The sequence below is a fragment of the Labrus mixtus genome, chromosome 17 (assembly GCF_963584025.1).
Source record: "Labrus mixtus chromosome 17, fLabMix1.1, whole genome shotgun sequence".
Taxonomy (NCBI): domain Eukaryota; kingdom Metazoa; phylum Chordata; class Actinopteri; order Labriformes; family Labridae; genus Labrus; species Labrus mixtus.
Window position 1 is genome coordinate 17,488,969 of NC_083628.1, and position 24,245 is coordinate 17,513,213.

General features: G+C 44.2%; 2 protein-coding genes across 3 annotated transcripts; one reads left to right on the plus strand and one right to left on the minus strand.

Moving 5' to 3' along the window:
• The first annotated feature begins 6,236 nt into the window (after window positions 1–6,236).
• il7r (interleukin 7 receptor) lies at window positions 6,237–13,015 on the plus strand. Its single transcript, XM_061061054.1, has 9 exons — window positions 6,237–6,538; window positions 7,769–7,901; window positions 7,975–8,129; window positions 8,492–8,643; window positions 8,738–8,937; window positions 9,110–9,122; window positions 9,410–9,525; window positions 9,610–9,682; window positions 10,729–13,015. Exons 1-9 carry the CDS (start codon window positions 6,463–6,465, stop codon window positions 11,131–11,133), a joined length of 1,323 nt encoding a protein of 440 aa, XP_060917037.1. The 5' UTR covers window positions 6,237–6,462; the 3' UTR covers window positions 11,134–13,015.
• Window positions 12,792–17,155, minus strand: capslb (calcyphosine-like b). Of its 2 annotated transcripts, XM_061061058.1 has the most exons (6): window positions 16,893–17,155; window positions 16,319–16,457; window positions 15,841–16,018; window positions 15,500–15,709; window positions 14,611–14,727; window positions 12,792–13,504 (listed from the first exon to the last, which is right to left on the minus strand). In XM_061061058.1, exons 2-5 carry the CDS (start codon window positions 16,453–16,455, stop codon window positions 14,626–14,628), a joined length of 627 nt encoding a protein of 208 aa, XP_060917041.1. In that variant the 5' UTR covers window positions 16,456–16,457; window positions 16,893–17,155; the 3' UTR covers window positions 12,792–13,504; window positions 14,611–14,625. The 2 variants fall into 2 exon arrangements, with proteins under 2 accessions (XP_060917041.1, XP_060917040.1); XM_061061057.1 differs by lacking the exon at window positions 14,611–14,727 and having other exon boundaries at window positions 16,893–17,153.
• Between the last annotated feature and the right edge of the window lie 7,090 nt (window positions 17,156–24,245).

Sequence of the window (24,245 nt, forward strand, 5' to 3'; positions counted from 1 at the left end):
ACTGACAGTGTCAGAGGTGTTGATGTTGTTGTTGACTGACAGGTGTCGGAGGTGTTGTGTTAACTGACAGGTGTCAGAGGTGTTGTTGACTGACAGGTGTCAGAGGTGTTGTTGAGGTGTTGTTGACTGACAGGTGTCAGAGGTGTTGATGTTGTTGTTGTTGACTGACAGGTGTCAGAGGTGTTGTTGTTGACTTACAGGTGTCAGAGGTTTTGTTGTTGACTGACAGGTGTCAGTGGTGTTGTTGTTGTTGTTGTTGTTGTTGTTGATTGACAGGTGTCAGAGGTGTTGTTGTTGTTGACTGACAGGTGTCAGAGGTGTTGATGTTGTTGTTGACTGACAGGTGTCGGAGGTGTTGTTGTTAACTGACAGGTGTCAGAGGTGTTGTTGACTGACAGGTGTCAGAGGTGTTGATGTTGTTGTTGACTGACAGGTGTCAGAGGTGTTGTTGTTGACTGACAGGTGTCAGAGGTGTTGTTGAGGTGTTGATGACTGACAGGTGTCAGAGGTGTTGATGTTGTTAACTGACAGGTGTCAGAGGTGCTGTTGTTGTTGTTGACTGACAGGTGTCAGAGGTGTTGATGTTGTTGTTGACTGACAGGTGTCAGAGGTGTTGATGTTGTTGTTGACTGACAGGTGTCGGAGGTGTTGTTGTTAACTGACAGGTGTCAGAGGTGTTGTTGACTGACAGGTGTCAGAGGTGTTGTTGAGGTGTTGTTGACTGACAGGTGTCAGAGGTGTTGATGTTGTTGTTGTTGACTGACAGGTGTCAGAGGTGTTGTTGTTGACTTACAGGTGTCAGAGGTTTTGTTGTTGACTGACAGGTGTCAGTGGTGTTGTTGTTGTTGTTGTTGTTGATTGACAGGTGTCAGAGGTGTTGTTGTTGTTGACTGACAGGTGTCAGAGGTGTTGATGTTGTTGTTGACTGACAGGTGTCGGAGGTGTTGTTGTTAACTGACAGGTGTCAGAGGTGTTGTTGACTGACAGGTGTCAGAGGTGTTGATGTTGTTGTTGACTGACAGGTGTCAGAGGTGTTGTTGTTGACTGACAGGTGTCAGAGGTGTTGTTGAGGTGTTGATGACTGACAGGTGTCAGAGGTGTTGATGTTGTTGTTGACTGACAGGTGTCAGAGGTGTTGATGTTGTTGTTAACTGACAGGTGTCAGAGGTGCTGTTGTTGTTGTTGACTGACAGGTGTCAGAGGTGTTGATGTTGTTGTTGACTGACAGGTGTCAGAGGTGTTGATGTTGTTGACTGACAGGTGTCGGAGGTGTTGTTGTTAACTGACAGGTGTCAGAGGTGTTGTTGACTGACAGGTGTCAGAGGTGTTGTTGAGGTGTTGTTGACTGACAGGTGTCAGAGGTGTTGATGTTGTTGTTGTTGTTGTTGACTGACAGGTGTCAGAGGTGTTGTTGTTGACTTACAGGTGTCAGAGGTATTGTTGTTGACTGACAGGTGTCAGTGGTGTTGTTGTTGTTGTTGTTGATTGACAGGTGTCAGAGGTGTTGTTGTTGTTGACTGACAGGTGTCAGAGGTGTTGATGTTGTTGTTGACTGACAGGTGTCGGAGGTGTTGTTGTTAACTGACAGGTGTCAGAGGTGTTGTTGAGGTGTTGTTGACTGACAGGTGTCAGAGGTGTTGATGTTGTTGTTGACTGACAGGTGTCAGAAGTGTTGTTGTTGACTGACAGGTGTCAGAGGTGTTGTTGAGGTGTTGATGACTGACAGGTGTCAGAGGTGTTGATGTTGTTGTTGTTGTTGACTGACAGGTGTCAGAGGTGTTGTTGTTGTTGACTGACAGGTGTCAGAGGTGTTGATGTTGTTGTTGACTGACAGGTGTCAGAGGTGCTGATGTTGTTGTTGACTGACAGGTGTCAGAGGTGTTGTTGTTGTTGACGACTGACAGGTGTCAGAGGTGTTGTCGTTGTTGTTGACTGACAGGTGTCAGAGGTGTTGATGTTGTTGTTGACTGACAGGTGTCAGAGGTGTTGATGTTGTTGTTGACTGACAGGTGTCGGAGGTGTTGTTGTTAACTGACAGGTGTCAGAGGTGTTGTTGACTGACAGGTGTCAGAGGTGTTGTTGAGGTGTTGTTGACTGACAGGTGTCAGAGGTGTTGATGTTGTTGTTGTTGACTGACAGGTGTCAGAGGTGTTGTTGTTGACTTACAGGTGTCAGAGGTTTTGTTGTTGACTGACAGGTGTCAGTGGTGTTGTTGTTGTTGTTGTTGTTGTTGATTGACAGGTGTCAGAGGTATTGTTGTTGTTGACTGACAGGTGTCAGAGGTGTTGATGTTGTTGTTGACTGACAGGTGTCGGAGGTGTTGTTGTTAACTGACAGGTGTCAGAGGTGTTGTTGACTGACAGGTGTCAGAGGTGTTGATGTTGTTGTTGACTGACAGGTGTCAGTTGTTGTTGACTGACAGGTGTCAGAGGTGTTGTTGTTGACTGACAGGTGTCAGAGGTGTTGTTGAGGTGTTGATGACTGACAGGTGTCAGAGGTGTTGATGTTGTTGTTGACTGACAGGTGTCAGAGGTGTTGATGTTGTTGTTAACTGACAGGTGTCAGAGGTGCTGTTGTTGTTGTTGACTGACAGGTGTCAGAGGTGTTGATGTTGTTGTTGACTGACAGGTGTCAGAGGTGTTGATGTTGTTGACTGACAGGTGTCGGAGGTGTTGTTGTTAACTGACAGGTGTCAGAGGTGTTGTTGACTGACAGGTGTCAGAGGTGCTGTTGAGGTGTTGTTGACTGACAGGTGTCAGAGGTGTTGATGTTGTTGTTGTTGTTGTTGACTGACAGGTGTCAGAGGTGTTGTTGTTGACTTACAGGTGTCAGAGGTATTGTTGTTGACTGACAGGTGTCAGTGGTGTTGTTGTTGTTGTTGTTGATTGACAGGTGTCAGAGGTGTTGTTGTTGTTGACTGACAGGTGTCAGAGGTGTTGATGTTGTTGTTGACTGACAGGTGTCAGAGGTGTTGTTGTTAACTGACAGGTGTCAGAGGTGTTGTTGAGGTGTTGTTGACTGACAGGTGTCAGAGGTGTTGATGTTGTTGTTGACTGACAGGTGTCAGAAGTGTTGTTGTTGACTGACAGGTGTCAGAGGTGTTGTTGAGGTGTTGATGACTGACAGGTGTCAGAGGTGTTGATGTTGTTGTTGTTGTTGACTGACAGGTGTCAGAGGTGTTGTTGTTGTTGACTGACAGGTGTCAGAGGTGTTGATGTTGTTGTTGACTGACAGGTGTCAGAGGTGCTGATGTTGTTGTTGACTGACAGGTGTCAGAGGTGTTGTTGTTGTTGACGACTGACAGGTGTCAGAGGTGTTGTCGTTGTTGTTGTTGACTGACAGGTGTCAGAGGTCTTGTTGTTGTTGTTGTTGACTGTGTTGGGCCTCAGCCATGTGTGTGGGACAAAGGACTCAGGCCTGTATCACAGTCTCGAGCCTGACTAGAGTTATTTTGGAGGCAACTAAACAAAGGGGTCTTAGCCCAGCAACCCCCCAACAGAAACTAACAAATAGGTGTGAAAAGTGGGGGGGTGGGGGGTGTCTGAATTCTCTATCCTCATTGGAGGAGGCCTGAGGTAAACCCACAGGCAGCTCCAGTCTTTAAAAGCAATCGCCAGGCATTGCTTCCTTCTCTTCAAGTGTGGTCTGCCGACACCAGAGGATAAACTCTCCAACAAGATGGACTCCAGCATTCGAGACAAACCCTTTCCTCATCTTGGCTTACATAGGTTAAACTCCAGAGCTGAGGTTGCTCAGTATAGGTAGCTTTTCACATGCTGAATTCAAGCATCAGAGGATTCAGCTGACTACTTCCACTGCATATTTTTAGGAGTTTTGGGCACAATCAGATGCTATCAGGTTCGAGCAAAAAGAAGAGTTTCTTTCCTTTGATTTTTCGTAAGACGTCATTGAACGCAACTGGACAGGTGCGCTGAAGGAAGCCCACTGATCCCTGAATCCACAAGGACACATAAAGAACTCGGCTCCTGCAACCAGAAGACCCTATAGAGCAGCGCTCTGGTCGAAGATCTGAATCCCGCTACCCTCCTCCTACATCTGCCACGAAGGAACCCTGCCTGAATCTGATGATTCAACATTCAACAGAGTGATGATCTAACCAGCTTTGCAATGATCACCAGGAGTTACCCCAAGTAAGAGCTTTGGTCTGGGCAGAAATAGTTTCAGAAATAGTTATGTTTTCTTTTATAACCACTGATAATTATGCATCATTGTTGACAAGACGTCACATTCTGTTTATTATCTGTTGTAAGCCGCTGCATTTGTTTTATTGTAATGAACTGCTGTGTTCACCTATGTGTGTAATGCTATGCTAGTTTACCTTCAGTCAACGGCTTTCACAATCAGAAAGACCAGTGTACCTGCTGTTGAATAAAAGCAGTCCGGCCACTGGCTTTCTGGTGTTTAAGTAACAGTTACTGAACTCAGCTCAGAGAGCTCAAACTATTTCAAAAGGTAGCCACACGGCTTCCTTTGTTGTCCACCATTTTGTCACGTGTCATGTGACGAAGCCACATGGTGCATTGTCTCTCTCCACCATCTTGTTTTCTCTCTCTCTCTCTCTCTCTCTCTCTCTCTCTCTCTCTCTCTCTCTCTCATCTACATACACACACATTTACACCTCATTCACCAGTTTTGCTTGATAATGTTTGTTGCTTAGATTAGTTTATGATAGTTATTTGTTTGGTTAAGTTCATTGATTTTGGATTGATGTTGCTTTGTTTAAATAAATTCTGTTATATTTTAAGAGAGCAGTTGTTTGTGATTACTGGTGTGTTTGCATTGTGATATAAGCTGGGTGCGAAGGCTTTGTGTACGGATTTCACGCCTTCAATATATTAAATATAGTTATTAATTATTAATAATATTATTAATTAAGTAACTAATTTGAGACTGATTTGAGTGATATTTTGGTTATATTTCCCTGAGTACAGGGTGGTGCCCCAAAACTAGATTAAACATAGTTTAATGATATTTTATTTATATTATTAATAATTAAACATAATTATTAAAGAATATAACCAAAGTTGACTTGATACAACCCCAACAACTGACAGGTGTCAGAGGTGTTGTTGTTGTTGTTGTTGACTGACAGGTCTCAGAGGTGTTGTTGACTGACAGGTGTCAGAGGTGTTGTTGTTGTTGACTGACAGGTGTCAGATGTGTTGTTGTTGTTGTTGACTTACAGGTCTCACAGGTGTTGTTGTTGTTGATGACTGACAGGTGTCAGAGGTGTTGATGTTGTTGTTGACTGACAGATGTCAGAAGTGTTATTGTTGTTGACTGACAGGTGTCAGAGGTGTTGTTGTTGACTGACAGGTGTCAGAGGTGTTGTTGTAGTTGTTGTTGACTGACAGGTCTCAGAGGTGTTGTTGACTGACAGGTGTCAGAGGTGTTGTTGTTGTTGACTGACAGGTGTCAGAGGTGTTGTTGTAGTTGTTGTTGACTGACAGGTCTCAGAGGTGTTGTTGACTGACAGGTGTCAGAGGTGTTGTTGTTGTTGACTGACAGGTGTCAGATGTGTTGTTGTTGTTGACTGACAGGTCTCAGAGGTGTTGTTGTTGTTGATGACTGACAGGTGTCAGAGGTGTTGATGTTGTTGTTGACTGACAGGTGTCAGAGGTGTTATTGTTGTTGACTGACAGGTCTCAGAGGTGTTGATGTTGTTGACTGACAGGTCTCAGAGGTGTTGTTGTTGTTGACTGACAGGTCTCAGAGGTGTTGATGTTGTTGTTGACTGACAGGTCTCAGAGGTGTTGATGTTGTTGTTGACTGACAGGTCTCAGAGGTGTTGATGTTGTTGTTGACTGACAGGTGTCTGAGGTGTTGTTGACTGACAGGTGTCAGAGGTGTTATTGAGGTGTTGTTGTGTCGGGGTCAGCTGATGTTCCCTCTGAGCTGTAGTAAATAACCTTGTGTTTGAAAACAGAGCAGAGGAGTTGACAGGAAGTGGTCTGTAGGTTGTTGGTTGACTTTCTGCTTCATGGTTGCAGATTGACAGAGAGGAAGACTCTGCAGGTTCAACAGATTCTGACAGAAACATGTAGGGAGATGTTTCTCTGATTATAGATCTATAGACCTGTCAGGCACAGGTTGCCCCGCCCCTAACTCTAAATGGGACCATAATTTCATCATGCTGTGTTGAAGAAGACTTCTCTGTACAGGAGCTGCAGCCTGCTGTGGATGGTTTCAGATTTACAGAACATCCTGTGAGTAAAAACTCCACCGAGAGAGCAGCACCTCCTCCTTCCTCTGCTCGTCTCCTCCTTCTTCCTCCCGCCTTTACACCCCCATCCCTCCCTCCCCACCAGCTGAGGAGGAGAGCTGTCAGCTGGAGAGTCTACAGCTTCACAAGTCTGCTTAGGAGAGAGGAGTTCAGTCTGCTGCTGTGAGGAGGAACGACGGGGAGTAACAGAGAAGAGCAGAGAAGCAGATGAGGAGGAGATGTTGTGTGTGTGTGGAGTCACTGTGTTCCTCCTCCTGGTCGGGGGAGAGGCTCAGAGTGGAGACTCAGACTCAGGTGAGAACAAACTAAACTTCTGTTCATAAACAAACTGAATCTGATTTATTAACATTTTCATTAATTATCTCCACAGAGTTAGTATCAGCTTTTATTCCTTTGTGTTTATTTGATTAAAACATTTTTTTTAGTTAAATAAAAAACAGCAAAATCATATTTATTTCATGCAGAGCAGGTGGAGTTCTCTTTCTGTGTGTTGCTGTCGTGTTGTTGTTGTTGTTGTCGTGTCTTGAGGTGTATACTGCAGTCAGTCAGCAGGGGGAGCGCTACATGGTTTGGTTTCACTTGAGGCTGTCCATTCTTTATACAGTCTATGCTGCACAATCTAAATGCTCCAGGCCTGCAGGGGGCGCTCAGGGAACAGAATTTTGGATGAAAGCCCTTTAGGGAGAAAATTAATTTGGCGGCAAACCAAGCCGCAACCTCTGGTGTTGAAAAATGACCAAATGCAGAAGTGCAAAAAAAACTGCAGTTCCTCCAGTGTCCACTAGAGTCTGTCTCCTGCAGTGAGTCGGTCCCCATAGAGCCCTATGTTAAAATATCCATCTTTACAGCTGCAGTTCCTCCCATGTCCACTAGAGTCTGTCTCCTGTAGTGAGTCAGTCCCCATAGAGCCCCATGTTAAAATGTCCAACTTTACAGCTGCAGTTCCTCCAGTGTCCACTAGAGTCTGTCTCCTGCAGTGAGTCAGTCCCCATAGAGCCCCATGTTAAAATATCCATCTTTACAGCTGCAGTTCCTCCCATGTCCACTAGAGTCTGTCTCCTGCAGTGAGTCAGTCCCCATAGAGCCCCATGTTAAAATATCCAACTTTACAGCTGCAGTTCCTCCAGTGTCCACTAGAGTCTGTCTGTAAAAGCTAATAAATCCTTGTCCCTTTCCTAAATTAAAATGTCCGACTTTACAGCAGAAATGAACATGTGTACAGCCTGGTTAAAAGACAGTTTGCGTCTGAATAGTTCATGTCGTTATCGGCACACACTGTACAGATGTTTTTGCTGTCGTGTTGTCATGTTGTTGTCATGTGGTTGCTGTTGTGTTGTTGCTGTTGTGTTGCTGTTGTTAGGTTTATAGAGGTGTAAAGAGGAGACGAGCAGCTGCTTTTAGCAGAGTATGAATTTGAGTTAAGCGTCTGAACACAGATTTGATCCGTCAGGATAAAGAAGAAGAACAACTCAAACTCTGGAACGTGTCAGAATCATTTCTTTCCTCGTCACGTTTGTGTTTCAGAACCAGGACTCAGCTGCTTCTCTCACGTCATGCTGGACAGCTGCAGTCTGACCTGTCGACTGGAGGGAGGGGGGGGCGACAGCGAGGATGATGAAGATGAAGAGGCCGACAGCATCCAGAGGATAACCATGTGGTAAATGATTCTTCAGGTGAACATCAGCAGCATCCAGAGAGCAGGATGTGTTCATGACTGTGTTTGTGTTCAGCTACAGAGACTGGGACCAAAAGATCAAAGACTGCATTAAGGGACGCGGGGACACGGTGAACTCCACACAACTGAATCCTCTGGGTGACTACAATGTGACCGTCTACCTGAAGAGAGGACGGCGGATTACGACCACCGTGGAACTGATGAAGATCGGTACACAGCAGCTCTCTCACACTGTTTGAACAAACCTTTGAACTCAGGTCTGGGTGCCAAGAGGGGAAACTACGGTGGCCAACAAGGCCAAATGTGCTGCAGCAGCCCATAGATTTGAAATAAGGCTTCACTGTAGGTTGTCCATTCTTTATACAGAGATTACAACCTAAGTGCTCCAGGCCTGCAGGGGGCGCTCAGGGAACAGGATTTTGGATGAAAGTCTTTTACAAATAAAAATAATTTGGCACCAAACCAAGCAGCAAAGTCCGGTGTTGAAAAATGCAAAAAAAATGCATAAGTGCAAACAAAAATGTAGTCCCCCCCCCACTTACTGTGTCATCTGCTTCTTCCTGTCCCTGCAGTGAAACCAAGGAGCCCTAAGGTGTTCAACGTGACCTTTGACCTCGACTCTTACCAGGCCGTGTTCCACATTCAGACCCTGTACCGCCGAGAGTACCTGAAAGTAGAGAACCAGATGTTCCAGCTGCTGATCTGGAGCGCAGGCAGCTCCTTGGTAACACCCCCTCTTCTTCTTCTTCTTCTTCTGTAGTTCTCTCTCTTTATTGGAGACGGCCGAGGTCACGTCTGTGTCTCCTCTTTGTCCTCAGACTCAGAACGTGTCGTCCTCAGACACTCTGAAGGTCAGCATGCAGCACCTGACCTTGAACACACAGTACCACGTCCGAGTGCGAGCCATACCACTCGGACACCTACAGGGCACCTGGAGCGAGTGGAGCAACTCGTCCCCCTTCTTTACTCCTGACGGTGAGAGTGATTCCACATTATCGAGCGCTGAAGATAATTCTTTAAAACTTGTTTTGATTGTTTTTAATCAGGGCGGATATTTAGTCTGTACTTATTTATCAGGAAATAAAAGATTTCAAGAAAAAGGAGGAGGAAGACGTCGTGTTTCTCATCAAAGTTCAATTAATAAATCTCAACGTTGCCAATTAAGTTAGACAGATACATAAGAGAAGATCGCGGCCGACTGCAGGTAAACAAAAACATCGACCAACGTATCACTCCAAATGTTTTGGAAGTGTGAAAGAGTTTCCCTGCTATTTTAACCTCTAACTGATAAATTCCAAAGTAAGGATCCTTTGTGTGCGAAGGAGTCCTAGGAATGATTTTTAATGTAGTAGTGAGACGATCCAGTGTGGCCGTACACTCCGTCTGAATATTGGATATCACATGATTTGTCACCGATCAGCCTGGAGCCATGTTTTCACTGTGGCTTCAGAGGGCGGATCTTTTTATTTGAACTCTCTCTCTCCTCTTTTGTTGTTCTAGAACAAAGAGTCCACACACAGACGGATGTGTCGACGCGCAGACTGACGGTGTGCCTCGTCGTGCTGCTGCTCGTCACTTCCTGTGTTGTTTTCTTCTGGAAAATCAAGTGAGACGCCTCCGCTGTGTGAGACTATTTGATGATTTATGATGTTTGTGACACGTGGTGTTTATATTCCTCTCTCCTCTGCAGGATCTTTTCCTACATGTGGCCGAGCATCCCCCACCCCAAACACACTCTGGTGCAGATCTGCAGGCCCAATAAGGTGAGACTGTCCTCCAGTCTCCAAAACCACAGACTTGTGATGTTTATTTTGAAGATGTGATTTGTTAGATCAGGTCAGACAATCAAAGTCAAGATGTTTGAATGTTTCTAAGATGATCCTGTCAGATGTTCTGTGCTGTAAAGGGTTATCCCCAGTGATCTGCTCAGAATGATGTGCTGAAGTGTAAAATCCTGCAGTTCCTCGAGTGTCCACTAGAGGCTGGCTGCAGAAGCACAGGAAGTCACATACACACCCATTCTAAAAAGCCTGTTTTTACAGCAGAGATTAACATGTTTACAGCCTGGTTCAAAAAAACAAATAGGTCTGATTAGCTCATGTCTCGATCGACACACACTGTACGGGGGGGGTGAATGTTTTGATGACTCATCAGTTTTGATTTGATGAAGGATAAGAGTTATTCACAATAAGGCGTGTAGCTGACCTGATTGACAGGTGGGCGCAGTGTAACGGTTTGTCAGGAGGTTTAAAACCCGCCTCAGCTCCAGCTCTCAGCCTGTCGTTAGGTTGACTGAAAGTTAGACTGAGACAGCATTTCCAGCGAGCTACATGAAGAAGGACGAACAACAACCTAAGCAAATTAGTTTTTACTCTCCTCCTGCTCGCTCTGTAACACGTACAGAACATGTTCACTCTGTCTCCACGACTTTGTCCAGAGTTGAACGTGAACTTGAATCGTTCGTTGAACTAAATTAATTTCCAGTAAAAAGTCCAAAAAAAAACGATCACCACCTCTTCCTGCCCGCCGTCCTCCATGTTTGTTTCCTCTGACCTGTGATGGTGAGAGATTCAGTGAGATCTCAGAGTTTAGAGTTGAGCTGTTCGATCATCCTCATCTGTTCAGATTTTAAACATCTGTCAGGGTGGGTCAGTCAGATCTGGTGGCCAGAAACGCTCCGTGGCTGTGGTGTGGAGTTTATTGTTTTGTGCTCGTTGTTGTTGGTCGTCGTAGAAACAGTTCTGTTAGTGGTTCTGATGTTTAGATTTCATCTCCTGTTCGATAATATTTCGACGTCTCTTTGCTGCAGGGCCTCCTGCTGAACTTCAAACCTGAAGAGTTCAGCGCTCTGAGAGTGTCTCCTTTGGCCAAATCAGAGGAGCAGCCGTGTGAGGAGACCGACCCTCCGACTCCTCCTGCAGCTAACAGCAGCTCCTCGACTCCTCCCTGCTCCACCCAGACTTCCGAGTGCTCCACCACCATCACCAGCATCAGCACCGAGGAGCTGTCCGGCCTGCTGAGCAGGAGCTCCTCAGACGTGGAGGACGGCGTCCAGAGCAGCGGTCCGTCCTCCATCAACTTCCTCCAGGATGAGCAGAGACCTCACACGCCCCCTCAAGAGCACAGCGAGGGAGGAAACGAGGGGGAGGAGTCAGGAGGGAGTCAGCAGGAGGAGGCCTACGTCACCATGTCCAGCTTCTATCAGATCAAATAGGTCAGGAGGAGGAGGGTGGAAGACTAGGAGACAACCAGCTACACCTGAGGATGCTCTTATCAGTGCTTCCCAATCTGCGGGTCAGGACCCCTCATGAGGCCCCGAGATGCATCTGAGAGGCCACCAAACCTTAAAGAAAAAGTCTGGTTTTTTTTTCAGTGCCCACTTGATGTCCGGACTGAAGTATGTGGGTCATCTGGATTCATGAATCCCAGGTGACTCCAGAGTGATCACATGATGATTCATGAAGTTCACCTGAAGGATGTCAGGTATGAATGAAGAGGACGACGCATCAGCCTGCCTCCTCATAAATGTCTGTAATTCTGCAGGTCGAAGAGAGAATGGTGTTTCACTGACAGCAGAACGATCGACTGCACTCTTTGATTTGGGGACATGGAAATATAGACTTGAAGTATTTTGTTGCTTTTGATGTTTATTTTGATGTTTTCATTATATCTTGTTTTTTGTGTACTAACAACTCCTCAAACTGCCGACTGGACAGATTAGTCCACGACCTTCAGACACGTTGGACCTCCTCACTGTTTACTTCAACAGCTGCTGACTGTAGTTTTTCCAGAATCATTACCACATCCGGGTAGTTTTGGCAGACTGAGGATCAGCACTTTGTCTTCGATTTTTTGGGGGGGCTTTTTGTGCCTTTTAATGGATAGATAGGACAGTGGATAGAGTCAGAAATCAGGGAGAGAGAGTGGGGAATGATCCTGCACTTTGGACCAATCAGTACGACCTTCTGAGACAGTAGGAGGTTTATAAAACAACCAGACTCTTCCCTCTTCAGAGCGGTGAGGGGTAAACATACAGAAACAGCTAACGGCTAATCGCCTTGTGGCTGCTCCTTCTCAGGCGTGTAGGTCGATTCAGTATTTGATGATGGAGCGGTTAATCTTCACTTAGCTGGAGAACCATTTCTTAATTCAACAGAGCGATCAGCACAAACAGAACTCCGCCATTGTTGTTGTACTCCACCTACTCGCTCATGGTTGTGTGTGCAAGGAGTCGGCCAAACCGCAGCTTTGCCAGTTTCTAGACTGATCTAAAGTTAGGTAGAGTCAGTATTGCCAACATGGTGACCACCTTCATTCAGCTTCACAACTCCTCTCTTCAGAAACCCCTGATGACGTCACTGAGAGTACATCCATGATTTATACAGACCACAGTTAAAAATATCTGAAAACACCAGCGAGGTCCTTTCAAACAAAGCTGCTCAAATCTGCATGAAGGGAAACAAACTCCTGATGCACACCTCCTCATTCAGGACACTCAGACTCTTCTGTCTGTGAAACAGCTGCTTTCCTTTGCTCAGCACTGACATCACTTTGAGTTGCAGGTGAGCTGCAGAGCTGCAGAGGCCTGACCCGACTGTTTGTGGACACGACAAACACAAAGCTGCTTCTGAAAATATGTAGCACAACATGCACCTCGATTTTTATTTCTGCGCAGACTGAAATGGTCAGAATGAACTTTTATAAGATATCAGAAACTTTGAAGTCTGATTGTACCTGCTGCACAGCACAGAGCAAAGGGCACATTAACACCTGAGAGTTTAGGGATGAAGACCTTATAAGGTGTTGTATTTCAGAATAAAGTCATCATATTAGGAGATCAAGTTGGAGAAAAGAGCCTAAATATAAAAGGCCAAATAGTACATCTTTATTTTTTACAACTATGCAGGTGATTCAGCTTTTATCTTACGGTTATTCTTGTAGCGTTACGACTTTGTTCACAAAGTATTTTTTTAATGTGGCTCTAATCTCAGTTATTGTTACAACATATTCTAAAATATAACCAATGTACCAATGTATCTTTTTACTTTAACAGTCTGTGGTTTTATGCATATCAATAAAAACATGTTATAAAGTCATACTGCCCCCTTGTGTTTACCTTCAGAAAAACACATGTACATGTAGAATAAAATATTTCTAACATTAAAATCACAAATGTTCAAAATCTCTTAAAACTTTTAAACTTTTAACTAAAAGCACAAAAAGTTACAACATAAAGACAAAAGCCCGACATCAAGCAAAACAATGTGGATTATAAAATCATACTCATTATTACAGGACAGGTATGACAGGTAGGATAGGTAGAACAGGTAGGAGTGGTTGGGTAGGTAGGACAGGTAGGAGTGGTTGGGTAGGTATGACAGGTAGGATAGGTAGGACAGGTAGGAGTGGTTGGGTAGTTAGGACAGGTAGGATAGGTAGGACAGGTAGGAGTGGTTGGGCAGGTAGGACAGGTCTAATCAGACTCAAAGCTTCCAGGCGTTTCTCATCATGAGGATGAAGTAGACGTCGCTGTCGATAGAGGCGCTGACTCCGCAGTAATAGTTGATTAACTCCTCTTTGGTCACCTGCCAGAACAAAGAATTTTACATCAGACAGAATGACAACGTTCAGAACGAGACGACAAGAAGGAGGAGTCTGAAGAGGTAAACTAGAGTTAATCTTCAAAGTAAAATCACGAGTTAAACTACAAAGTAAAAGCATAAGAGTTAAACTACAAAGTAAAAGCATGAGAGCTGAACTTCAAAGTAAAAGCATGAGAGTTAAACTATAAAGTAAAAGCATGAGAGTTGAACTACAAAGTAAAAGCATGAGTTAAACTTCAAAGTAAAAGCATGAGAGTTAAACTACAAAGTAAAAGCATGAGAGTTGAACTACAAAGTAAAAGCATGAGAGTTAAACTTCAAAGTAAAAGCATGAGAGATGAGGTCAGTTAATCCATGAAGACCATGAAGCAGGTGGTTTCTGTCCAAAAAGAGGAATCCTTTTATTAATGAATCACCTCCAATAAAAAAGCATCTACACCGAGTTTATTTCAGCTCTATAAAACTTTGATGAATCTAAGATGAATCGTTAACAGACATTCAGTCAGACGCCCCTCGGTTTACCAGATATGAGAGCAGTTATCAGGTCAAACCAACAGGTGTTGCAGCGATGGAAGTGGGCAAGAGAAGTGGTTCAGATAGAAGTGATTGTACCCGACCTAAAAAGCCTCTGCATGTTTCTAATAAGCTCCACGAGCAGAAACGTGCTCAAACTAGGATCAATATTGGAGATGCTTTTGAAAAATGGAGAGAGGTTAGAACATAGAAAGGTTTACAGACCGATGCAGAGCTGGATAAACACTGAAGCTTCAGTGTCCACCACATGGTGACCTGTGTGAGCATCGACTCTAGAGAGGAGGGGGCGGGGGGAGAGAGAGAGAGACAGCTCTCTACAATGTTTAGAATGTAGACTGCAGTACCCATTTTAAACACTAGGCGTCAGAGTTACACATGCTGCTTTAATGTGCAAATATTCCCATAAATAATCGCTCCACTCCAGCAGAAGGAAACAGAGAACAGAGTCGTTGAGGAAACAAAGAAAACAGAGAGAAACGGGAAGCCGCTGCGCCCTCCCTCCACCACCACCACCACCACCACCACCACCACCGCCAACATGAGCTAGTTTATACCAGAACACCGCTCGCTCAGAGTTTCCAGGCGCTCCTCATCATCACGATAAAGTAGACATCTGTGTCGATGGAAGCGCTCACACCAGAATAGTAATTCATGAACTCTTCCTGAGTCACCTTCAGAGAGGAACACCAGCGTTAGCTTCAGTACATTGTGTTCGCTCGGCCGTCCTCTGACGACAACACTCAGGACGGGAAGCTTAGACGCAGAACAGCTGTGCTCTGTGTCTGTAAGTCCTTTAAAGGCGAGGAACATGACAAACCTTTCACACATCTTCATGTCTACACTGAACAGAGTCTGGGAGGTGACATGGATGACTGTGAGTCACAAGTTCAGTGTAAAGTCTGGGATTATATTTTTTTATTATTATTAGATCCGCCTTCATGGCTTTGCTTTTTCCTATGTTGCACCTGTCCCTCCTGTGCTGTGTTGCAGGTACCTGCTGTGTGATTGGATGAGAGCTCATTGCCTGTCACTCATTGGACGGGAGCTGGTGCTGCATGCTGTATGCTGATGTGTGATTGGAGGGGAGCTGATGGTGGGTGCTGATGCGTTAGTGGGCGAGAGCAGTTTTTCTCAATCCTTTTCATATCACTGTTTTAACATTCTCTAAACTGTTGGAAATATTAATAAAACGTCTGCTAATCACTAAATCACACACGCCTGTGAATAAAGACGCACGTGCGTGTTACTAATACCTGCATGCACTTTATAAATGGGAGGAGGGGAAAGAAACCGCTCGTGCATTCAAACACAGAACACACAGAATGTGAACTTTACCCCCCAGGTTTGAATAAGACTCCTTCTGTCACGCTCGGGTCATCGTCTTTAAGTCTCCGACAGTAACAGTCGGATGAACACGCTCGTCAGGCTAACTGCGTCTGTTACCTTTCCGTCTTTGTCGTATGGCGAGTCGAAGCTGTCCAAGAACTTCCTGAACACCTGATCCTCTGTCCACTCCCCGTTCTGATACTTGGGGTGGTACTTGGCGTTATAAACCCCCCTCAGGTCTTCGATGGTGATCACGCCGTCTCCCGTCTTATCCAGCTTCCGAAACGCCTGCATGACCACCTCCTTCCTGGCCTTAGACATCTGCGGCTGCAACAACAGAAAGACCACATGTTTATTCATCAATGGGATTCTAACTGAATCCAGAATAATGACCTCCGTGGCTGAATGAGGGAAGGTTTCCCGCTCCTGGCCGCACGGTGAGGGGTCTGCAGTTTTACCCTCAGGGTGATGAGGAACTCGTCGAAGTCGATGGTCCCATTCCCGTCGTGATCGAAGCGCTGAAAGATATCCGCTGCTTCCTGTTTCTCGATCAGGATCCCATAATCGTTCAAACCTTTCAGAAACTCCTTCAAGTCCAGAGAGCGATTTTTATCATCATCCATTATTTTAAAGGTCCTGAGAACACACCAACACAGCATGAAAGAACGTATTAAAAATCTCCAGCTGTCAGATAAATACAAAGTGTCATGTCAACTTCAGAAGAAAATAACCAGTATTCTGAAGAGGAGCATTCTGGGTAATGTAGGCACCAGTTTTGAAAAAGATTGTAGATTAAAAGTGGATATCTTCGTCTCAGTGGAGGAGGACTTCTCTAATCCGACCTTTACTAACAGTATCAGCCTCAGACATTTGATCTGGGCTGATGACCTTCTGATCAAGTCAACCCGTTCAGGACCAGGTTCATGAGGAGCTCACCTGCCCAGTCCTTTGATCCCAGACGATCCTCTGGCCAGACACTGCAGTCTGAGCCGCTCCACGGGGTCCAAACACTCCGACAGACGACGCCTGGCGTTCATTGCCATCTCTTGATCGTGTCTCGACGTCCCCGCCATCACTGACGGCAACAACAGAACAGGAGAACAATCATGTACACAAACACACACAAAGACCTTCCTCACTGTTTCTGAACATCTGGGAGGAAATTGTCACATATAAGGTGCAAATTATCTCCTATATTAAATCATCATATGTGCAGATAAAGTATAAGTAAGTATATTCTTATAAAAACATTACAAAATCTATACATTCTCAGTCTTATCCTTACAAATACAATACTCTTATGCTGGTATGGCCTTATGGTACCATAGAGGGTTAATAGTTTCTGGTTCTGCTCCTAACTGTGTCTGCAGGCTCGTGACAGCAGGAAGTGGAGGGCTGTCGCGCTCGTATATTATAAATCGCTATTATAAACACATTTCAATAATTATTACATAAAAAACACATTAAATATAAAATAAGTTCAGAGAGGTTATATTCGACTGAAACTCACCGACACTTTCTAATATTCAGCAGGAAACAACAACCGGGAGTCTTATTACTGCCCCTCCCCAAACGATCCGCGTTACTATGGAGATGTCATGTTGTCTGCTCTGATTGGCTGCCCAATCTAACATGAATAGAAATGGATCACCTCCGTATTATCACCATGGTGTCGATACCGAACCGGTTCACTCACGTTCAGTTACGTTTTCACGACGTTAAAGTAACGAACTTACCGAGTGAACTTTACCGAGAGTCAAGTGTTAGCTAACTTCACCAGCAGCGTTAGATCAGCACTTCCTGAGTTTCTTTCACAGTAAAAGCCTCAGTTCTTTCCGGGGTTCCTCCACATTAAAAGCCTTAAACTGTCTGTTATTGGTATGATAAGGACGTGTTGTTGTGTCAGTGGGAGAATCAGACACCATAGACTGTATATTATTATTTACAGTACAGTCTATGATCAGCACACATTAGTAAAGTTATCACATCATCCTCACGAGCAGCTGCTGATGTTTTAACTCCATCAAATCAGTGATGACTGAAATCCTGTGTGCTTTGTTTTTGCAGTCGACATTTAGCATATCATCTTTGTAGTTTCTCTACTCCAGGGCTGTAGCTGGATAGTTTAGAAAAATCTGTGTTTATGGGTTCACTCTTTATATTTTAGAGAATACAACACTGCCCTCTTGGGGACATCCTCGTTTCTGGCTGTATGAGTGTTAAAGCAGGTAAATGAGGGAAACAAAAATCACTAGGCTGTTAAAAATGACAGTGACAGAATGAGCCGTCTCACTGTCTGAGATATGTGGAGAAGCAGCGAACCATATCAGAGTCAGTGATCTGATGTATCTCATTCACACTGGATTTTATTTTCCTTTATTAACAACAGAAAGCACAAATGATCTTATAACAATAAGACAATATCTTAGAAATGTGTGTGACTGGTCTGACAGTTTAAATCAAATTAATTGTTTGAACTTGTGTCTGAATGTCACATTAGTTTAATTTGAGTTTTTTCACTGTCATGGCAGAAATTAAATGATTTTGCACTTTCTAGCAGCGTGAAAACAGAAACCTTCAAAAGGCAAAGGAGCTGGGGCTCCTAATTCGCTGACCGATTCTTCACCTGACTCATGATTGGCTCCTGGTTGCCAGGCGGAAAATGGTATCAAAGTTGACATTTTCAGCATTTTAAAAACTGGAATAAGAAGTGATAAGAAAAGAAACCTTAAACTAGGGGGGGTTAACATCCTCAAATGTCTACATTTTAACCAACTGATAGATAACAAGTTAAGAATCAAGTAAGAAACCAGCGGCAACCTCGGGTGTTAGAAAAGGGAACCAATGTGGAACTGCAGGTCCTTGAGTGTTCGCTTGAGGCTGGCTCCAAAAGAACCAGAATAATTTACACCCCTCTTAATAGAATGTCGTCTTGACAATAGAAAAACATGTTTACAGCCTTGTTAAGGCCCGCCTTAAGCCTGGCTCACACTGCAGGAGTTTTAAAATCCTTCCCAATTTTGAATTCGGGCAGCATCACACACTTTAGGAGAATCGTAACAGATATTCATCTCCATAATCTCAAACATGCTCACCCTACAAGATATGAAAATCTTGGCACATCAAATACTACAGGATTTCCTTAAGATTATTGTTCTTTGACCTTACGTGAACAATGGAGCCGGCGGTTAAATGTGGGATTATTTTTTTTTAATTTTGTGTGAAGAATTGTCTTGGGAGACGCGGGCAACATGGATTGTCTATTCTTCAGCAAGAGCTGGAAGTACGATTGTAACTATGAGCATTAAAGTAGTCCGGCGCACATGTGCGGGTTGCCTCCTGCCTCTGGTGGCCTCTATTACAATTAGCCTATTACTGTCCTCCCTCGTCTCTCTCGGTGATTGGAATCACACATGACTTCTGCCAGACCCTTTCATTACGTAATCATTAAGATTTTAAATTCTAAATATCAAACACCTTTGAAATAAATCGAGGTGTTCCCGACGATCGCAAAGCAGATCAGGGATGTTATGATTGGATCTTTAAACGACTCACACTACTTATAAACTGAGCAGATAATCAGTTCTGAGAAGCCTTGAGTCAGGAGCGACCACGTGATTGTCGGGAAGGAAGAATCAGACCTCAAATGGGCCCCATTATCCTGCAGTTTGAGCCAGGCTTTAGCTCCAGCTCTTTGCCTGGTGTAAAGGTCTTGACACACCAAGCAGACGGCCAAGAACTGACGAAGGCCACCCGTGTCGTCAGCAGGTGACGGCCAACCACAACGTACGTTCTTCTCATGTATGAGAGGAAATAACTCTCCATGCCAGCAGGGGGCAGTAGTCTGTAATCGTCATTCCAAAAAGGTGAAACCGGAAGAGGACGAGGAAGAACATGGATAAATAAACCGTTGTTGTGACACGAGAAGTCCATTATCTCACCGCTGTTGCTCAACACTCGTGACATAGGAACTTCTAATCCGGAATAATGTCTGATAAAAAGGTGAACATGGCGTTGTCAGTCCTTGGTCTTTTATTAGTTGAACAAGAATAGAAGATGCGCTTCCGTATTTCTTCTCGTGCACTGGCTCTCCTGTTTCACTTAGCTGAACAGCCAATCAGAGAGAGTCCTATCCCCAACCGCGCTGGCGACGGCTCATGCCGATTCAACATATGGAATTGGCCAAAAAAGAGGCCAATTGGGGCCATCGGGTAGCGACAGAGCTAGGCACTCCGCAAAAACTAGGGGGGCAACCGCTCACCGCCTATCTCCTTGGTTTGTCAGGGCCTTTAGATTAACTGAAAGTTTGATAGAATCAGCATTTACAATATGGCAACGACCATGAATTTAAGTAGCAACTACTGCCTACAAGTAGTAAAAACATTTTTTGAAATATTTAAAAAATGGAATATAAGGGATAAACACAAAAATTAAGTTCAGGGGAAACTTCACGGTTTGCATGTCAACAAAACATATCGAACGACAAGCATCTGGAGTTGATTTTTGCAATGACCATCATACTTCTATTAAGGCCTATTGAAATAACTAATGATTGTAAATGGACTTGAGCTTATATAGCCGACTACTCAAGGAACTTTAAATATGAAACAATCTGTATTGAGAGGGAAAAACAGCTAATGCCTGAAACTGCAACATTTCAAGAACTACAGAGCTCACAATGGTATAATCATCAGCATTAGGTTTAATTGGAAAAAAACAGTAGGAGGAAGTTTGACAAAGTGGATGTGGGGGAATTTCTCTATATAGTGCCGTGGTTGAGGCCGTAGAGGCTGCCGCTACGGCTTCAACCACTGCAGGCTGCTGTAGTTGAGGTGGTAGAGGCTGCCGTGGTTGATGTCTTAGACACTGCAGTGGTTGAGGCAGTAGAGGCTGTCGTTGTAGAGGTGGTAGAGGCTGCTGTGGTTGAAGCTACGGTGGTAGAAGCTGTAGAGGCTGCCGTTGTAGAGGCTGCTGTAGTTGAAGCTACGGTGGTAGAAGCTGTAGAGGCTGCTGTGGTTGAAGCTGTAGATGCTGCCGTTGTAGAGGCTGCTGTAGTTGAGGCTGCAGTGGTAGAAGCTATAGAGACTGCTGTGGTTGAAGCTGTAGATGCTGCCGTTGTAGAGGCTGCTGTAGTTGAGGCTGCAGTGGTTGAATCTGTAGAGGCTGTTGTGGTTGAAGTCGTAGATGCTGCCGTTGTAGAGGCTGCTGTAGTTGAAGCTGCGGTGGTAGAAGCTATAGAGACTGCTGTGGTTGAAGTCGTAGATGTTGCTGTAGTTGAGGCTGCCGTGGTTGAAGTCGTAGGGGCTGCAGTGGTTGAGGCCGTAGATGCTGCCATGGTAGAGGCAGTACAGGATGCATGATCAAGTTTTTCTGTATAGTTTTGCAAAAGGATATGCCTGAATTTAGATACATTACGGAGGTGAAAATACACTGTCCTAGACATTTATTATATGCAAGAGTTAAGGGACATAACTTGATCAAACAGAACTCCCAGATCCCTTACAGTGTTGCTAGATGCTAGAGACCACGAAGGACAGTTTTATCTTAATACAAAGTGTGATGTTTTTAGGTCCAAGCACAATAGCTTCAGTTTTCTGAGTAACGCTGCAAAACATTTCTGGTCATCCCAATCATAATGTCCTTCAGGCATGCATCTAGTTTACAAAACCGATTCATGTAAATGAGAGATTACAGCAAAGTTTATCTAGGTGCTCTAAAACATACTCAGTGAAGGACAGTATTTAAAGTTCCTGGAATGAAACTACAATAAATTGTTCCATCTAATGCAGAATGACTGAATTGAATTAATTTGCTAAAATGCTAGTGATAAAAAAATTTAGGGTTTTTATTTGCCGAAAATAGACAAAGCTAAATATTATGAATGGTAGGATTTAAGAACGCATCTTCATTAAAAAACACACTGTATTTCAGAAGCAGCTAATGTCTAAATAGATTCAATATTTTTCTAATAACCTATGCGTTTAATACCAGTTCATGTTTCAAAAAGACATAGTATGATCATAAAGCTTAGGTTTATTAGATAGAAATACAGTGAGAAAATGATTGAGGAAGTGGAAAGGGGGGGAATCTTCTAGGTAGTGGTCGAGGCAGCAGTGGTTGACGTCGTAGAAGTGGTTGAAGTAGTAGAGGCTGCCGTTGTTGAGGTGGTCGATGCAGCTGTGGTTGACGTCTTGGAGGCCGCCGTTGTAAAGGTGGTCGATGCAAGGGTGGTTGAAGTAGTAGAGGCTGCTATTGTTGAGGTGGTCGAGGCAGCTGTGGTTGACGTCGTAGAGGCGGTGGATGAAGGGGTGGTTGAAGTAGTAGAGGCTACTGTTGTTGAGGTGGACGAGGCAGCTGTGGTTGACGTCGTAGAGGTGGTTGATGCAGCTGTGTTTGAAGTAGTGGAGGCTGCTGTTGTTGAGGTGGACGAGGCAGCTGTGGTTGACGTTGTAGAGGCCGCCGTTGTAGAGGTGGTTGAAGTAGTAGAGGCAGCTGGCGTTGCAATAGTGGGTTGGTCACCAGTAAACGGCCTAATTGGAATTGCACTGAATCCCCAAAACTCAAAGTTGACATTATCAAAAAATGTCTGGGCCTCTGGATTAAATGGCTCAATAGGAATCGCTTCAAAATCCCAAAGCTCAAACAGAACCATTTCCTGAACAGCTCTGGGGTGACGAGCCTGCATAATAAGTGGTGCTGCATTGAAGCAAGCTGCCAGCATCGTGAACATTTCCCCAGCCAAGTCCACATAAATCATTTCAAAGATGGAATCCTGGAAAACAATCACTTATTAGCATTCATTCTCAAAGTTTATAGTTTGGATCATGTGTCAGGCCATCCTTACCATGTCTGCTGGATTTGATATCTGCACAAATGCTGCACCTTTGATCTTTGAAGTTAGCACCCTCCCAACAGTGACGTTTTTACCCAGAGCTTTGACCTTCTTCAGTTTCGTTCCAAGTGGCAGTTTCACTGTGACATCATTCTTTCTGCAACTCACCATAGGGGATGAAAGTTGCCTAGACGTTGAAGGATTCTCACAGGAAGCAACAGAAGTCACATTTTCCTGCAGCAGATGGTCGAAATATCGCAGTTTCAACTGTGAAACTGTTCCATTTGAATTCTGGAGAGAAAATATATTGTTACCAGGAAGAACCAGTTTTTGACTTTGTTCTCTTACAGAGCGAACATTTGAGGGTTTAACCTACTGACCATTTTCAGTCTTGTACACAATGATCATTATTCAATACAACATCAAATAAGAACGCAAGATTGTTTAGCCAAGTTAACCAGACTCCTGAATCGTTTAAGAATATCTGGTTGTATCCAGAGTCAGACGTAGAAGATATTTATTTCCTGCTGCCACTTTAAAGACGACACACAGCGACGGCCAACCACCACCACATGCGCTCTGTGCATGCGTGAAGGGTGGCAGTAGTCGGTTGTTATGATACGAGAAGACCATTTTCACACCGCTGTCGCTCACCACTCGTATTATAGGTCGCCTACTAATGGATAATAATGTCTGATAAAAAGTTGAAAATGGTGCTGGCGTTGTCAGCCCTTCGTCTTTCAGTGGAAAAAGAAAAGAAGAGGCGGAGGAGACAAATAAGGAGAAACCGCACTAATGGGTGAAAGAATGGATACTACAGCGACAGGCTCAAGGGGCTTTCCTGAACCTGTGAGGAGAGCTGGAGATAAATGAAACCTTCCAACAGCCAATCAGAGAGATCCCTCTCAACATGTCGAATTGGCGACCCTGGCGGGTAGCGACTGAGCCGGACACATCGCATGAACTAGGGCGACGACCGATCACCAACGGTCCAACAAGGATGGACGGCCTACGATCTCTTTGGTGTGTCAGGGCATTTAGAGTTAACTTGTGTTAGAACTTCCTGAACTAGCTGCAAAGTGCTTTCAGTTATATTAATTTAAAAGACAAAGCACACCCATGATCCAATGTGGCAGCTGGTGTAAGGGATCCTCAGCAGCAGCCAGGGCCCTAAGGTACGAGCGGAACCACAACATTCATCCGGCAAAGACAGCAACCTTTTCCCATCTGTGGAGACAGAATGAGGACAAAACTCATGTTTTTTTTAGAAAGAGAAAAAGATTTGATGGAGTTCAGGTGACTGACTGTTAAATACTTAATGAGTAAAAGTGACTCATGATGATCTTACACATTTCTTCATGTGGCATTATTGTATGTTTTTTGGATTCTCTACACAATCATGTATCCATCCATATTATAAAACGGAAACAATCTCCACACTAAAATCCAGAAACTACAACAAAGATTATTTTGACTTTTTAAAATGGAGGGTAAAGGTGGTATAACCTTACCGTGGCCAACAAGAACAAAAGGCCCAAAAGATTTCCATAAGTAGTATCAATGCGCAAACAAAAAACACAAAATCTCATTAAATTTACACAAGTGTGCTGTAAATGTAAAAAGAATAAATAAATATCAAACTTGCTGCAAAGTGAAAAATGCACAACCCCAGTAAACAAAGGAAACAGACTATTTTAAAATGTCACAACAGTGCTCCAGGCCTGTAGGGGGCGCTCAGCTCAATTCATTTATATGAAACACTGCAAAAACCTCTACTACAGGTGTGTATGAGAGGAACAAATGCAGCAATGAAGTATGAATGGATGAGTTAATACTGACGGACTCTTTACTCAGCAGCCTCTACCATCAGTGTGTGCATGTGTGAGGTATGACCTGTGATGTTAAAGTACTTTGAGTAGTCAGAAGACTTGAAAAGATTTAAACAAGCTCAAGTCCATTTACCGTTTAGTTGGTAAAGAATTTTTGACCTTCGACTGTTAAACCAGCTGCAGGTGAACAAATCAAACTCAC

Bases quoted from the DNA above. Each gene is read 5' to 3' on its own strand.
- il7r (XM_061061054.1), top strand. From the start codon at position 6,463: ATGTTGTGTGTGTGTGGAGTCACTGTGTTCCTCCTCCTGGTCGGGGGA. The intron at 8,644-8,737 runs GTAACACCCCCT...CTTTGTCCTCAG, and splicing joins GGAGCGCAGGCAGCTCCTTG to ACTCAGAACGTGTCGTCCTC. The intron at 9,683-10,728 runs GTGAGACTGTCC...TCTTTGCTGCAG, and splicing joins AGATCTGCAGGCCCAATAAG to GGCCTCCTGCTGAACTTCAA.
- capslb (XM_061061058.1), bottom strand. From the start codon at position 16,455: ATGGCGGGGACGTCGAGACACGATCAAGAGATGGCAATGAACGCCAGG. The intron at 15,710-15,840 runs GTAAAACTGCAG...CTGTTGTTGCAG, and splicing joins AGTTCCTCATCACCCTGAGG to CCGCAGATGTCTAAGGCCAG. The intron at 14,728-15,499 runs GTAACAGACGCA...TCCTCTCTGAAG, and splicing joins CATACGACAAAGACGGAAAG to GTGACTCAGGAAGAGTTCAT.